This window comes from Mesocricetus auratus, unplaced genomic scaffold, assembly GCF_017639785.1.
Source record: "Mesocricetus auratus isolate SY011 unplaced genomic scaffold, BCM_Maur_2.0 Super-Scaffold_100008, whole genome shotgun sequence".
NCBI classification, from domain to species: domain Eukaryota; kingdom Metazoa; phylum Chordata; class Mammalia; order Rodentia; family Cricetidae; genus Mesocricetus; species Mesocricetus auratus.
The window spans coordinates 52,615,408-52,631,272 of NW_024429192.1; the positions used below are offsets into that span (position 1 = coordinate 52,615,408).

Sequence of the window (15,865 nt, forward strand, 5' to 3'; positions counted from 1 at the left end):
GTAAGAAGCATAGATAAGTTGAGGAGCATTGTGGGTGAGAAGCCAGGTAGGGAAGGAACTGAGACCACACAAGGAGGGAGCAGAGAAGCAAACATGAAGGACAGAAGTAGACATGATTTAGAGCAGATTTGTATGTGAAGCCAAAGGTAATGGGACTTGCCTGTCACTCACCTAACACTGTGAGGCCAGCGACCCCAATGTTCCTGCCCCCTCTGTCTGGAAGGTTGTTCACCAAGCACTGGTAGGTGCCTGTATCTGACAGCTGAGTGTTATTGATAAAGATGGAGACATTGGTAGCAGGCATGGTACTTGTAAATCCTACCCTTCCATGGAACCTGGGGGCACCATCAAACATCTGGCCACCCTGATAGAGAATGACCTGCGGGAGGAAGCAATATATAAGTAAACCAACCACGGCAGGGTAGCCCCTCCTTGGCATATAAGCTAGTAGACAGAACCAAATGGACCTGCAGCAGAAAGTGGAAATTTTAGTTACTCAGAAACTTTTTGTGACTGCCCTATCCAAGAACTTCTTAGGACTCTAAATTCTCAAGTGCATTATTAGAGTATCTTTTTTCCTTCCTTAATTTATCAGAAAATATCTTGAATGCTACAGACCATCAACACATAAATATTTCTACTAGTGAAAAAAAGTTAATGGTGAGGTGAAATCCAAAAGGTATTTGCATTGCTGTTCTCATACTAATTAAGCCATGGAATGACAGATCACTCACTGACAGGCTGAATATCAACATCATAAAAGGAAGGGAACATTGCAAGTCCATGACTAAGCTAACGGTTATCAGAGCTAATTATCCTTGAGAGAAATACAGTATATAACATAACAGAAAACTCCCTGCCCTGAAAATAAGGAGGGAGGGGAGGGGCCTTTCAGGGTCTTCCTATGCCTGTGTGGGAAACCTTAGACAGTTCTTTTTTTTTTTTTAACATTTTTAACCCCGTCACTGATGCTTAAAACGGTGCAACTTGACAAAATGACCCCTAAAGCTTAGCCTACTGCAAAAGCTTCATGGTTTGAAGACACATCCTATCCATGTATGCAATTTTCAAAGAATAAATTAAAAATTAATAAATTTTAAAGAAGTTTGTACTGAATTTTGTACTAGAAAATTTACTTCACTAAATATGCTAAGTAGTAGGATAAAACCAGCAGAGCTTTAGAAAGTGAATGTCCTCTTTGTAAATAAATTGTGGTGATTACAATTGAGTAATTTTATAGTAGGTATCTGAGATTATTTTATTTAGTAATTTATTATTATTATTATTAATTTATTTCCTACAGCTGATACAGATTTCTGGGGGACAACTTCCATTTCCACATGTGTCCTTCTGTGTGGCACACTCTCACTTGTATGACAGTCTGACTGTTTTAAGATGCAAGTTGGCTGTCAAGCCTATATTTGGATACATGTTGGCTGGTAAGCCTACTGTGTTTGGATGCATGTTGGCTGGCAAGACTACTGTGTTTGGATGCATAAGTAACTCAGCAAAGCAAACTGTTGCCTTCAGCTTCTGACTATCATCACACCCTTTAGAGAACATCTAAGTCACTTAAGTGATCGCCAATCTCTCCCTGGAAGGTAGACTTTGCTTTCTTAGTATTTGCCTCTCAGCAGTGTTTTCTTTTTAATACTCCAAAGGCTTGCACAAAACCCTCAGAAGAAATCTCGTTAGCATTTGGTAGTGAGATAATGATGTCATCCTTGTAAAAGGAGGACAGCCATCATCAGAGTATTAACTAATAATACAATGAGAGAACACTCTGATCATGTCACCTTACTCTAGAAATCAAACACATTGCCATGATGCTTCCCTCACCATCTATTCTGCAAGAGTCCACAGTTTTAGAGACAGCACAGAATCGCCTACCTGTTCAGGCTGGTTTGCATTGGAAAGAGGAATGACCATCCAAATGACATTGAGGTTAATGAGGGCAGCACTGGTGGAGAAGGCGCACGGCAAGACTGCTGTCTGGCCCCGGGCCACTTGGATACTGCCAGGGCTCTCTGACACTTCCAGGGACACTGCGACACCTGTAGAGGGAGGAACAATTTGGTTCTGGGCTTGTTCTTTCCTAATAGCTCTTTGAGTATCACGGTATCACATTGCCTCCAACCTGGACCTATGAACACACTGACAGAACGCTCTAACCAAAGAATAACTCATCACTCACTGAGCCAACATAAGACAGTGGCTTACCACTTTACATTTTGAAAGTAATTTTAAAAGGTTAGGGACCATATATTCTGTCTTGTAAGGCAGTAACCCAGTATTTGGACAGAGTCAGATATTCCATGGCAGACTCTGGACTGAAGTTGATAAATCCTGACAAAAGACATGAACTGAATTTTCAAAACATCATTACAGCAGCACACAACAAAACAGTGCTTATCTGTAAATCCAACAAAGTATACACATGTCCTTATGCTCAAAACCACATATAAAACATCAATTAAAGAAGTAATCAGATCAAATAAGTGGGAAGATATACAGTGTTCATGAGACAGAGGACTCTATATTAATCAGAGTTCAATTTTCTCCCCAAACTGATGAAAATCAGAGCAAATCTAATTAAAACTCCATAAGGTATTTTACGTACATGACAATGAAGTAATTTTGGCACACGTGAAAAGAGAAGAATCACAAAGAGTGTAAAGAAATAAAAGAAAATAATAATAATAATAATAATAATAATAATAATAATAAATGATGGTCATGGGCTTAAGAGATGGCTCAAAAGAACCCTGGCTGCTCCTGCAGAGGAACCAGGTTTGATTTCCAGCACCCACATGTAGCTCACAACCTCTGTTAACTCCAGTTCCAAGGGGTCCAGCACCCTCTTCTGGTCTCTGCAGGTACTGCACACACATATTGCAAATGCATACGTGTAGGCAATACACTCATACACCTAAAACAAAAATTAAATTATTTTTAAATGATATCCATACTATCTGATTTCTTTTTTTTTAATTTTATTTTCCAGTTTAAATTTGGATAAGAAACAAGGTTGCTTCACAAGTCAGTTCCAGGTCCCTCTCCCATTCCCTCCCTTCCTCCCAAGCCCTCCCCCCTCCGTTGTCCCCTCATTTCCCCAGGGAGGGTGAGGCCCTCCATGGGGGTGTGCATAGTCTGTCATTTCATATAGGGCAGGGCCTAGACCCTTCCCCAAGAGTTAGGGTGAGAGTGCACCTCACACTGTTCTATGGGAGTCCAAAGTCCGTGTGTATACTTGGGATGGGTACTGATCTGCTGCCCAAGGCTCAATAGATTCCCTAGGCCTCCTCACTGACACCCACATTCAGGGGGTCTTGATCAGTCCCATGCTGGCTTCCCAGGCTGATGCCTGGGATTCAAGAGTTAACCTTTATCTGGTCAGCTGTTTCTGGGGGTTAAACCAGCCCAGTCTTAATCCCTTTGATCATCAGTCCTCCCTCTCTGTTACTGGCTTTCTTGAGTTCAGCTCAGTACTTAACCAAGGGAGTCTGCCTCTTCTTCGATCAGGCACTAAATAAAGTTTCTGTTTCCCAGCATCTCTGGCCATAGGATTGAAGGCTGGCACTCCCCAGATCTATGTCTAAAATCCATATATGAGAGAGTACATGCCATGTTTCTCTTTTTGTGACTGGGTTACCTCACTCAGGATGGTTTCTTCTAGTGTCGTCCATTTGCCTGCGAATCTCGTGATTCCATTATTTTTTTCTGCTGAATAGTACTCCATTGTGTAGATGTACCACATTTTCTCTATCCACTCTTCAGGTGAGGGACATCTAGGTTGCTTCCACGTTCTGGCAATTATAAATAAAGCTGCTATGAACATAGTGGAACAGACATCTTTGTTGTATGACTGGGCATCTTTTGGATATATGCCTAAGAGTGGAGTTGCTGGGTCTTGTGGTAGGTTTATTCCCATTTTTCTGAGGAATCTCCATACTGATTTCCAAAGTGGCTGAACCAGTTGGCACTCCCACCAGCAATGGAGGAGTGTCCCCCTTTCACCACATCCTCTCCAGCATAAATTGTCATTGGTGTTTTTGATTTTAGCCATTCTGACAGGGGTGAGATGGTATCTGAGAGTTGTTTTGATTTGCATTTCCCGGATGGCTAGGGATGTTGAGCACTTTCTCAAGTGCCTCTCAGCCATTTTAGACTCCTCTATTGAAAACTCTCTATTTAGTTCTGCAGCCCACTTTTTAATAGGGTCCTTTGGTGTTTTGGAGACTTGCTTCTTGAGTTCTTTGTAAATTTTGGAGATCAACCCTCTGTCAGATGTGGGATTAGTGAGTATTTTTTCCCATTCTGTGGGCTGCCTTTTTGTCTTGCTGACTGTGTCCTTTGCTTTACAGAAGCTTCTCAGTTTCAGTAGGTCCCATTTATTAATTGTTGATCTCACTGTCTGTGCTACTGGTGTTATGTTCAGGAAGCTGTCTCCTGTACCAATTCGTTCAAGGGTACCACCCACTTTCTCTTCTAAGAGGTTCAGTGTGGCTGGATTTATGTTGAGGTCTTTGATCCATTTGGACTTAAGTTTTGTGCATGGCGATACACATGGATCGATCTGCATTCTTCTACATGCCAGTCTCCAATTATGCCAACACCATTTGTTGAAGATGCTTTCTTTATTCCATTGTATATTTTTAGCTTCTTTGTCAAAGATCAGATGTTCGTACGTGTGTGGGTTAATACCCGGATTTTCAATTCGATTCCATTGGTCTACCTGTCTATTTTTGTGCCAATACCAAGCTGTTTTCAAGACTATAGCTCTATAATAGAGCTTGAGGTCAGGGATGGTGATGCCTCCGGACGTTGCCTTGTTGAACAGGGTTGTTTTGGCTATCCTGGGTCTTTTGTTTTTCCATACAAAATTGATTATTGCTCTTTCAAGGTCTGTGAAGAATTGTGCTGGGATTTTAATGGGGATTGCATTGAATCTGTAGATTGCTTTTGGCAGGGTTGCCATTTTTACTACATTGATCCTACCTATCCAAGAGCATGGGAGATCTTTCCATTTTCTGAGGGCTTCTTTAATTTCTTTCTTTAAAGATTCAAAGTTCTTACGATACAGGTCTTTCACTTGTTTGGTTAGCGTTACCCCAAGGTATTTTATGTTGTTTGTGGCTATTGTAAAGGGTGATGTTTCTTTGATTTCTCTTTCAGCCCTTTTATCATCTGTATATAGTAGGGCTACTGATTTTCTTGAGTTGATCTTGTAGCCTGCCACTTTGCTGGAGGTGTTAATCAGCTGTAAGAGTTCCCTGGTAGAGTTCTTTGGGTCATTGATGTAAACTATCATATCGTCTGCAAACAGTGAAAGTTTGACCTCTTCCTTCCCAATTTGTATCCCCTTGATCCCCCTTTGTTGTTGTATGGCAATAGCTAGAACTTCAAGTACCATGTTGAAAAGGTATGGAGAGAGTGGACAGCCTTGTTTTGTTCCTGATTTTAGAGGAATTGTGTTGAGTTTCTGTCCATTTAGTTTGATGTTGGTTATTGGTTTACTGTATATAGCTTTTATTATGTTTAAGTATGTCCCTGTTATCCCTGATCTCTCCAAGACCTTTATCATGAAGGGGTGTTGGATTTTGTCAAAGGCTTTTTCAGCATCTAGTGAGATGATCATGTGATTTTTGTTTTTCAGCTTGTTTATATGGTGGATTACGTTGATGGATTTTCGTATGTTGAACCATCCCTGTATTCCTGGGATGAAACCTACTTGATCGTGGTGAATGATTGTTTTGATGTGTTCTTGGATCCGATTTGCTAGTATTTTATTGAGTATTTTTGCATCAATGTTCATGAGGGATATTGGTCTGAAGTTCTCTTTCTTAGTTGTATCTTTGTGTGGCTTGGGGATCAAGGTTATTGAAGCCTCATAGAAAGAGTTTAGCAAAGACCCTTCTGCTTCTATTGTGTGGAACACTTTGAGAAGAATTGGTATAAGCTGTTCTTTGAATTTCTGGTAGAATTCTGCAGTAAGTCCATCTGGACCTGGGCTTGTTTTGGTTGGGAGACTTTTGATGACAGCTTCTATTTCCATAGGGGTTATAGGTCTATTTAAATTGCTTATCTGTTCTTGATTTAATTTTGGCAATTGATAGCTGTCCAGGAAGTCATCCATTTCCTTTAAAGTTTCGAATTTTGTGGAGTACAGGTTTTCAAAGTATGACCTAATGATCCTCTGGATTTCCTCAGAGTCTGTTGTTATGTCCCCCTTTTCATTTCTAATTTTGTTAATTTGCGTGTTCACTCTCTGCTGTTTGGTAAGTTTGGACAAAGGTTTGTCTATCTTGTTGATTTTCTCAAAGAACCAACTCTTCGTTGCATTGATTCTTTGTATTGTTTTCCTGGTTTCTACTTTATTGATTTCAGCCCTCAATTTGATTATTTCCTGGTGTCTCCTCCTCCTGGGGGAGTTTGCTTCTTTGTGTTCTAGAGCTTTCGGCTGTGATGTTAATTCTCTGGTATAACTGTTCTCCTGTTTCTTCATGTGAGCACTTAGCGCTATGAACTTCCCCCGTAGCACTGCTTTCAAAGTGTCCCATAGGTTTGGGTATGTTGTGTCTTCATTCTCATTGAATTCGAGGAAGTCTTTAATTTCTTTTTTTATTTCCTCTTTGACCCAGGGATGGTGCAGTTGAGCATTATTCAATTTCCATGAGTTTGTAGGTTTTCTGCAATTTGTGTTGTTGTTAAATTCTAATTTTAAAGCATAGTGGTCTGATAAGATGCATGGAGTTATTCCAATTTTTTTGTAGCTGCTGAGGTTTGATATGTTGCCAAGTATGTGGTCGATTTTTGAGAAGGTTCCATGTGGTGGTGAGAAGAAGGTATATTCTTTTTTATGTGGATGAAATGTTCTATAGATATCTGTTAATCCCAGTTGGGTCATTACTTCTATTAGACCTTTTGCTTCTTTGTTGAGTTTCTGTTTGGTATTCCTGTCTAGTGGTGAGAGTGGTGTGTTGAAATCTCCCACTATAACTGTGTGGGGCTTTAGATGAGATTTAAGTTCTAATAATGTTTCTTTAACGAATGTGGATGCCTTTGTATTTGGGGCATAGATGTTCAGGATAGACACTTCATCTTGGTGTGTTTCACCTGTGATGAGTATGTAATGACCTCCTTCATCTCTTTTGATTGATTTTATTTTAAAGTCTAGTTTGTTAGATATTAGGATTGCTACCCCTGCTTGTTTCTTGGGTCCATTTGATTGAAAAATTTTTTCCCAACCTTTAACTCTCAGGTAATGTCTGTCTTTAAGGGTGAGGTGTGTTTCTTGTATGCAGCAGAAGGAAGGGTTCTGTCTTCGAATCCAATCTGCCAGTCTGTGTCTTTTTATGGGTGAGTTAAGGCCATTAACATTGAGGGATATTAATTACCAATGATTGCTCATCCTTCTTCAATTTGCGATGGTTGTTGGTGGTGGACTTATGTGTGGAATTTCACACCTTTGTTCTTTTGGCTGTTGGTAGAGAGGGATTCTCTAATTCTTATGTTTTTCTGGTTGTAGTTAGCTTCCTTGGGTTGGAGTTTTCCTTCCAAAATTTTCTGTAGGGCTGGGTTAGTGGACACATATTGCTTGAATCTAGTTTTGTCATGGAATATCTTGTTTTCTCCGTCTATAGTGATTGAGAGCTTTGCCGGGTATAGTAGTCTGGGCTGGCATCCATGGTCTCTTAGTGCAGGTAGATTATCTATCCAGGACCTTCTGGCTTTCAGAGTTTCCATGGAGAAATCAGGTGTAATTCTGATAGGTCTGCCTTTATATGTTACTTGACCTTTTTCCTTAGCTGCTCTTAATATTCTTTCTTTATTCTGTATGTTTGGGGTCTTGATTATTATGTGGCGAGGGGATTTTTTTTGTGGTCCACTCTATTTGGTGTTCTGTATGCTTCTTGTACCTTCATTGGCATGTCTTTCTTAAGGTTGGGGAAGTTTTCTTCTATGATTTTGTTGAATATGCCTTCTGCCCCTTTGAGGTGGATTTCTTCTCCTTCTTCTATACCTATTATTCTTAGGTTTGGTCTTTTCATGGTGTCCCATATTTCCTGGATGTTTTGTGTTAAGGATTTGTTGGATTTAAGGTTTTCTTTGGTTGATAAATCCATTTCTCCTAGCGTATCTTCAACACTTGAGATTTTCTCTTCCATCTCTTCTATTCTGTTGGTAATGCTTGTATTGGTAGTGCCTGACTGTTTGTCCAGCTTTTCTATTTTCTGCCTTTCTTCAGATTGTGTTTTTTTTAATGACTCTATTTCAGTTTTCAACCCTTGCAGTGTTTGCATTGCTTCTTGCAATTTTCTGTTTATCTGTTCGTCCGTTTGTTGCCTTTCATGAATTTTTTGGTTTGTTCTTTCTTCCATTTCTTGCATTTTTTGGTTTGCTTTTTGTTCCATTTCTCGCATTTTGTGCTTTGTTTCTTCTTCCATTTCCGGCCTTTTTTGGTTTGTTTCTTCTTCCATTTTTTTCATTTTTTGCTTTGTTTTTTCTACCATTTCTTGCATTTTTTGCTTTGTTTCTTCTTCCATTTCCTGCCTTTTTTGGTATGATTCTTCTTCCAATTCTTGCATTTTTTGCTTTGTTTTTTCTTCCATTTCTTGCATTTTTTGCTTCATTTCTTCTTCCATTTCCTGCCTTTTTTGGTTTGTTTTTTCTTCCAATTCTTGCATTTTTTGGTTTGTTTTTTCTTCCATTTCTTGCATTTTTTGGTTTGTTTTTTCTTCCATTTCTTTGAGGGATTTTCCTATATCCTCTTTTAGGGCCTCTATCATTTTCATGAAAGTGCTTTTAAGGTCGTTCTCTTCTGCTTCGTCTGCATTGGAATGTTGGGGTCTTGCTGGTGTGGAGTCTCTAGAATCTGGCGGTGTCATATTTGTTTTTCGGTTGCTGACTGTGTTTTTGTATTGTCTCTTTCCCATCTCTTCTTCTAGTGGGTGCAGAAAGCGCCCCCTTACTGGTCTGGGGACCAGAGTTCCCTTTTGGTGGGTGCTTGCAAGTCCAATAATCTGGTGGTTCTTCTATTCCTTGTCCGAATGCTGGTCCTGGTCTCCCTGGGTCCTCTGGTTTCCTGGTCTCGTTGGTGGGAGAGAAGACTTGGGGTCTGGGGTGCTTGGCTCCCGCCGGGATTGGGAGCTCTGTGCAGGTCCCAGGCGATCTGCAGGCACTGGAGCACAGGCCAGGAAGCCGGCCTGTTTACCTGATTGCTCCATACTATCTGATTTCAAAATTTTTTACAGAGCTCTAATAATCAAGACAGTTTAGTGTTAGTATGAGAAGTTAGTGTCATGCAGACAAATAGCACAGCATTGAGGGCGCCTGGTGTTCATTCAAAAAGGTGCAAACAAAAGGAGAAAATGACAAGTTTTTGTCCTGTGGGTGTTGGGACCACATGACAATACTATGTGAGTCAAAAGGAGAGAAACAGAATTTGAACCCATACCTCACACACAATATGCAAATACTGACTCCAAAATGTTCCTAAGGTTAAATAAAAAAAGCTAAACTTAAAATCCATCTACAAGTAAAAATAATCTAAAGTTACTTTGCTATAATCAGATAAATTTTAGAAGAATTATTAATACTGTGAATCATAAAAGAGAAGAAAATAGTAAGACAGACCTCATTAAAGTTAGAAATCTTGGAGCTGGAGAGATGGCTCAGAGGTTAAAAGCACTTGTGGAAGAACTGGGTTAGGTTCTCAGTACCCATATGTGTAGGAGTTGGTCATGATGGCCTATAACTCCAGAGTGGCATCCAATACCCTCTTTCTGCTCTCTTCCGGCCCCTGTGCTCATATGCGTGTGCACACACACACAATCTATAATAACTAAATCTAAAAATATTAAAATCTTTGCTGCCACCAATAATTTAAGAAAATACAAAGTTCAAGATATAGCATGATAGAAATATTATAAGTTATATATTTTATAAAGGATGCATATCTGAAATATATAAAGACCTATGATAATTCAATTTAAAAGATAATCTAATTTTAAAAGGATATATACATCTGTGGTAGTTTAAATAAGAATGGCCCCCCACAGGTTCATATATTTGAATTTTTAGCCTCCAGAAAGTGGCACTATTTGGGAAGGATCAGGAGGTATGGCCTTGTTTGAGTAGGTGAGACCTTGTTAGAAGAAGTATGTCCCTGGGGGTGGGTTTTGAGATTTTAAAAGCCAATACCAGACCCAGTCTCTCTCCTCTCTTCCCCCACCCCATCTTTCTGCTTGTCAGGATATAGTTCTCACCTGCTGTTCCAGTATCATGCTAGTCCCACACTCCCTGTCATAAGTATAGTAGCCCGACCCTCTTAAATTTTAAGTGAGGCTTCAGTTAAATGCTTTCTTTTAAAAGAGTTCTGTGGTCATGGTGTCTCTTCAGAGCAACAGAACATTGACTAAGACAGTATCTAAGCCACAATGTCAGTGTACATCTGTTGGAACAGCTACCATCAAAACTGTAACAAGTGCTAATGAGGACTTAAGAGAAAGGAGAGGCTCATGCATTGCTAGTAAGAATATAAACAGCAGACACCTTGGAATATAGTTTCAGTTTCTTTAAAAGTTATACTTAAGCATATTATAACATATCTTAGAACTCTAACTCAAGAAAAATGAGAATGTAATAGAGTCACAGAACTTATAGATGAATCTATGTGTGGGTGTGTATGTTATCTTTATGTATTATACATATACATATATGTATATACACACACACACACAGAGGTTAAAGATGTGTCTTTCTACCTCACTTCAAGATCTGGACTAAAGGCATGCCGTCCTCCTGCTTCAAGATCCTGATCACAAGTGTGCCCTCTATTTCTGGATTATAGTTCATTCCAGATATAGTCAAATTGACAACCAAGAATAGCCATTACACTGTCCATAAATATTGGCAGCAATATTTTTCATATTATGCCACCAAACATAAATAAAATGAGTGTCCAACATCTGGTGAATAAATGAATAAAATGTGGTACTATATACAATGGAATGCTGTTCAGAAATACAGGCATCAAACTGCCACCAGAAACTGTCAAGGTTAAGAGTTGAGAGTGGGCATAGTGCTATGTAGTAATAGTTTCTCATCAACTGACAGTCTGCAAATAATGACGCGGAGACTTATTGATTAATTATGAAAGCCTGGCCTATAGCTCAGGCTTGTTTCTAACTAGTTCTTATAACATAAATTAACCCATTTCTATTCATCTTTGTCCTACCATGTACTGCCCATCCTGCTTCTTCTGGTCTCCTGGTGTCTCTTGTGTGCCTAGACTCATCTCCTACTTCTTTTTTCTCTTCCCAGAAGTCCTGCCTACACTTCCTGCCTAGCTATTGACAGTTCAGCTCTTTATTAGACCAGTCACAGCAATATATCTTCATAGTGCACAAATATCCCACAGATGTGGTATACACCTGAACAGACAGGAGGAGCTCAAGTCTGAGACCAGCTTGAACTTCAGTGATACACTGCCTGGAAAGAAAGGAAGTCAGGGAGAAGGGAGGGGCAGCAAGAGGAAGAGCTGAGCATTATGACAAAGATCTATACTCCTCAAGTGGGGAGACTAAATTTGGCAGGAAGACTATGTAATTCAGGCCAGCCTGGGCAAATCAGGCCAGCCTGGGCTACACAGCAAGACCATACCTCACACAACAACAAAATAGCCACAGAATCTCCATCATTGCATTTTTCCAGACTTCTCCAATGCAGGAGAGAAAGCAGAATACAAGGCAATGTTTATTATCCATCTAGAAATATGCTAATTTCATGCTGAACTCACATAATTTTCACACATCTCTCTCTCTCCCTTTCTCAGTAAAAACAAACTGAAAGTGAAAGCTAGAAATAGGGAAAATTGTCCAACAGGGGATGCAGAGGGCAGGGATGGGGCTGGGATTGGCAGGGATGGGGCTGGGATGGGGCAGGGATGGGGCAGGGATAGGAAAGAATGGGCTGGGATGGGCAGGGATGGGCTAGGATGGGCAGGGATGGGATGGGATGGGCAGGGATGGGATGGTATGGGCAGGGAAGAGTAGCCTGCTAGCAAGAGAAAGTCTCTGTGGTACTCACTGCATATATATTACATTCTCACAGATCTGATTCATGAATCTCTTATTTTGGCAGAGCAGCAGAAGAAACATTCTAGACACCTTCTAGAGCTTGCCAAGGTGTAGTGGCATCTTGTCTTGCCAGTGAACTTGTAGTGGTGGTTACACCCTTTGGGCATGGCTTCAGGTATAGACGTGACCCATTATAAAGTAGAGGAGGGGCTGGCTCCAGCTCTCTTGGGTTGCTGAGAGCATCTAAAGGGCAGAAAGTGCATCTTCTGGAGCAGGAAGACCACAGTGGTTATTTACTCTTATCTGTGTAAGTGCTTCCCTAATAAACACCTATTTATCATATATCTTGGGTCTGGTGAACTCATTTAAACCCTGCCTTCAATTGGCATCCAAGGGACAGGTAAAGCTGAATGGGTCTGACTGGAAATCTGGTTCTTGTATCTAATCAGCTATGGAACACCGAGCAAGTCACCTTGGTGTTTCGTGTACACAAAGGGCTTGTGCTCCCACTCTATCACCACAGGATAAGGGTTAGGGAGATGGTGGTTACCACCATGACTATCCTTGCTATGTAAGCAATGGAGCATGCAGACCATTCCAAGACTACAGTCAATACTATATAGATACACCCATTTAATTCTATAAAGAATCAAGAACGACTCCCACCTCTGGGGCCCTTCCAATCCACTTGTTGGGAGCTGTTTGTTCTAATAAAATCCATCCCCCTAAAACGGAAAAATAGAGAACCAGATAAAAACTAAAAACCTGTTTGAAGTCACATAATCACAAGGATAGAAAAATGTACACTCTGGACTCAAACCAGGCAGTTTATCTATGGGAAACATACTCCAAAATCTCTCTTAAATATTTATTATGGCTGCATTAAACAATCACAAAACTAAAAAATATAATGGACTTTTACACAAAATCATTATATGAAAACCTCCTCAATTTCCTGACTGTAAACCTACATCTGCCTCACAGGCCTCTCTCCACTGTTAGAGAAGTTTATTTAGAGCCACACCTACCTCCCACAATGAGAGCTTTGAATTCTTGCCCTTTGGTCCCCATAGTAACCTTGCCATAGCTGCAGTCTCTTGAGCCTTCTCTATGCGCAGGAACTCCCTAGAAGCATTTAAACATTCTCCAGATATTCAGTTTCAAAGCACACCCCTTCCCTCCCTCCCTACAAGGCAGTAGTAGTGTCATGTCCACCCACCCACAGCCCCGGGATCTGCTGCCTCAGTTTCATGTGACTCTTCCTGGAGAACTGTCTATACTGGCTGTCTACCCACCACTCTCTCCCTCAGCCTTTGATCCAATCCTGTGTCACCACTTCTGAACGCAGGTCCTCCAGCTTCCCAGAGACCCTGTGGCTGCACAATCTTTGTAATCTCTCTTGTGCCCTCAAGGGACGAGATGAGCAGGCTTGTTGTTGGAATCAATTACCCCTCAGCTTTAGGGAGACAGTTTGAACATCCCCCACCCTCTGCCCCTTTATTGAGTATTTCTTGGTTCTGCTGCAGTTTTGCTCCTTGCTTTGTGGCTTCAAGTGTTTGCATTTCTAAAGGACTTCCCAATCTCCACACTTTCCCTGCAGAATCACATCTACAATCTTGAACTGGATTCTCATTTACACATCAATAGCTTCTAAAAGTCTCTCTCAAGTACAAATCTTACTAAGTTCATCACCTCCTAGACACATCTACTTGATATCTCTAAGGCATCTCAAGTCAGTATCCATGAACACAGTCATTCCTCCCATGCCATGCTCCTTTCTTTTTAAAACGTTTTTAAATTCATTTTTAGGCTGTTATACAAAATAATGTGTTTTCTTTTGGCATTTTCATACATGTGTCATTATATTTTGTTCTTACTCATTATCCTCCCTGACTTCCCTCTCCTGTGTGGTGGTTAAAAAGAAAATGACTGCCAAAGGGAGTGGCAGTATTGGGAGGTGTGACCTTGTTGGAATAGGTGTGGCCTTCTTGGATGAAGTGTGTCACTGTGGGGGCAGGATTTGAAGTCTCCTTTGCTCAAGCTACACTCAATGAGGTAAACAGTTCACTTCCTGTTGCCTGCAGATCAAGATAAAGAGCTTTCAGCTCCTTCTCCAGCACTATGTCTACCTGCAAGCCACCACGTCCCACCATGAGGATAATAGACTAAATCTCTGAAACTGTAAGCTACCCCCAATTAAATGTTTTCCTTTACAGGAGTTGCTGTGCTCAAAGTGTGTCTTCACAGCAATAGAAACCCTAACCGAGACACCCCACTCTGGCCAATTCTCTGCCACTCCACATACTCTCCTGTCTGTCCCATATTTTCATGACAAATGAATTCCATTACCCTTTTCTTGCCATCCCATAATCACCTTTGTAATTTCAGGAACTGCACACTGTGCACACTCAGAAAAACTCACATGCACAGACACACACACACACACACACACACACACACACCTACAGATATACCCATATATTTTATTTTAAATTTAAGGTTAAGTAACAAACAATATACAGTATTTGAGTCTAGCTTATTTCATTTAAACATAATGGTTTCTAATTGGATCCATTTTCCTGTCAATGTCAAGGTTTCATTTTTCTTTGTGGTTGAATTAAATTCTAAGATCTACAGGTACCACATTTTTCCTCCATTTATCTATTAATAGACACCTAGACTGCCTGAATTTCCTGGCTATTGTAAAAAGTGCAGCTATAGGCATGGGTGTGTTTTGGGAAAAACCTCCATGATGATTTTAATAGTGACTTCACAAGTTAACACTGTCAGCTCCTCTTTCCCCATATCCTTACCAGCATTTGTTGCCTTTAATTTTCTCAAAGCAATTTTAATTTGCCTTTCCATGGTGGCCAAGGAACACTTTTTCAAACATTTATCAGTCATGTGTTGTTACGAGAAGCTTTTCCTTGCTAGCCGCTTTGGTATATCACCCGCCAGTCGCCTGGGCTCTGCCACATTGTAATCCCCAAATAACACACAAGACGCTGTATTAATTATGAAGCTGTTGGCCTTGCTTGTTTCTTACTGGCTAGCTCTGACTTAAGTAATTACCCCATAATTGTTAATCTAAGTATTTCTCTTACCGGAGAATAGTTCCGGGCTTCCTATCCCATGGCGGTTACATGTTGAACTCTCTGTGTTTCTCCTTCCCAGAATCCTCCTGGACTCCTAGTCCCACCTATCTAGATTCCCACTGGCTCAACAGTACTTTATTGACAAATGTACAGGACTTCCCCCATCATCTCCTCTTTTCTGTTTAAACAAAAGGAAAGGTCTTAACTTAATATAGTCAAATTATATATAACAGAACAGTTATCAAGTAAGAATACAGTTACAATATTTTGTCTATCAACATTCAGCAAGAATTAAAGAAAATATCATCCATCCCATTCTTGTGAGTCCAAAGTTCTATATGTAGCTTATCTTTTATTATAACTTAGGAAAACTATAATTATAACTATCTGTCTTCAACTCCATCAAAGACCACAGAAGGATAATATATAAACACTAGGATTGACAGAGACATCTTACTGCCTGGACAGTCACCCGAAGTTCCTCTGTAACGTTGGGGCATCCATCTTCAGCCCATAGGCCACAATGTGTCTGGAACACTTCTCAGCAAAGCAGGAAATCTCAAACTGTCCATCTGCATTGGCAGTCTGTCAGTCATTTTTCTGTGTCCTGCAGAATGTCTCGTAGAATCTTCCATGAATCAGGAACCCTGTAAGACTGAGTTCAGCAGTCACTTTCCTGTGGGTCCTGCA

At 40.5% G+C, this 15,865-nt stretch overlaps 1 protein-coding gene across 4 annotated transcripts in view; it reads right to left on the minus strand.

Annotated features, from left to right (window-relative positions):
* The window catches only part of Igsf11 (immunoglobulin superfamily member 11), a 121,385-nt gene that overhangs the window by 17,525 nt on the left and 87,995 nt on the right, over window positions 1-15,865 (minus strand). For 3 of the 4 annotated variants that reach the window (XM_005071485.4, XM_021227980.2, XM_021227978.2), the window contains 2 exons: window positions 1,891-2,054; window positions 172-379 (listed from right to left, as the gene is read on the minus strand). In XM_005071485.4, the coding sequence (XP_005071542.1) occupies window positions 172-379; window positions 1,891-2,054 (372 nt within the window). Of the gene's footprint in view, window positions 1-171; window positions 380-1,890; window positions 2,055-13,108; window positions 13,128-15,865 lie in introns of those variants that run through there. The other variant, XM_021227979.2, reaches the window with a different exon arrangement.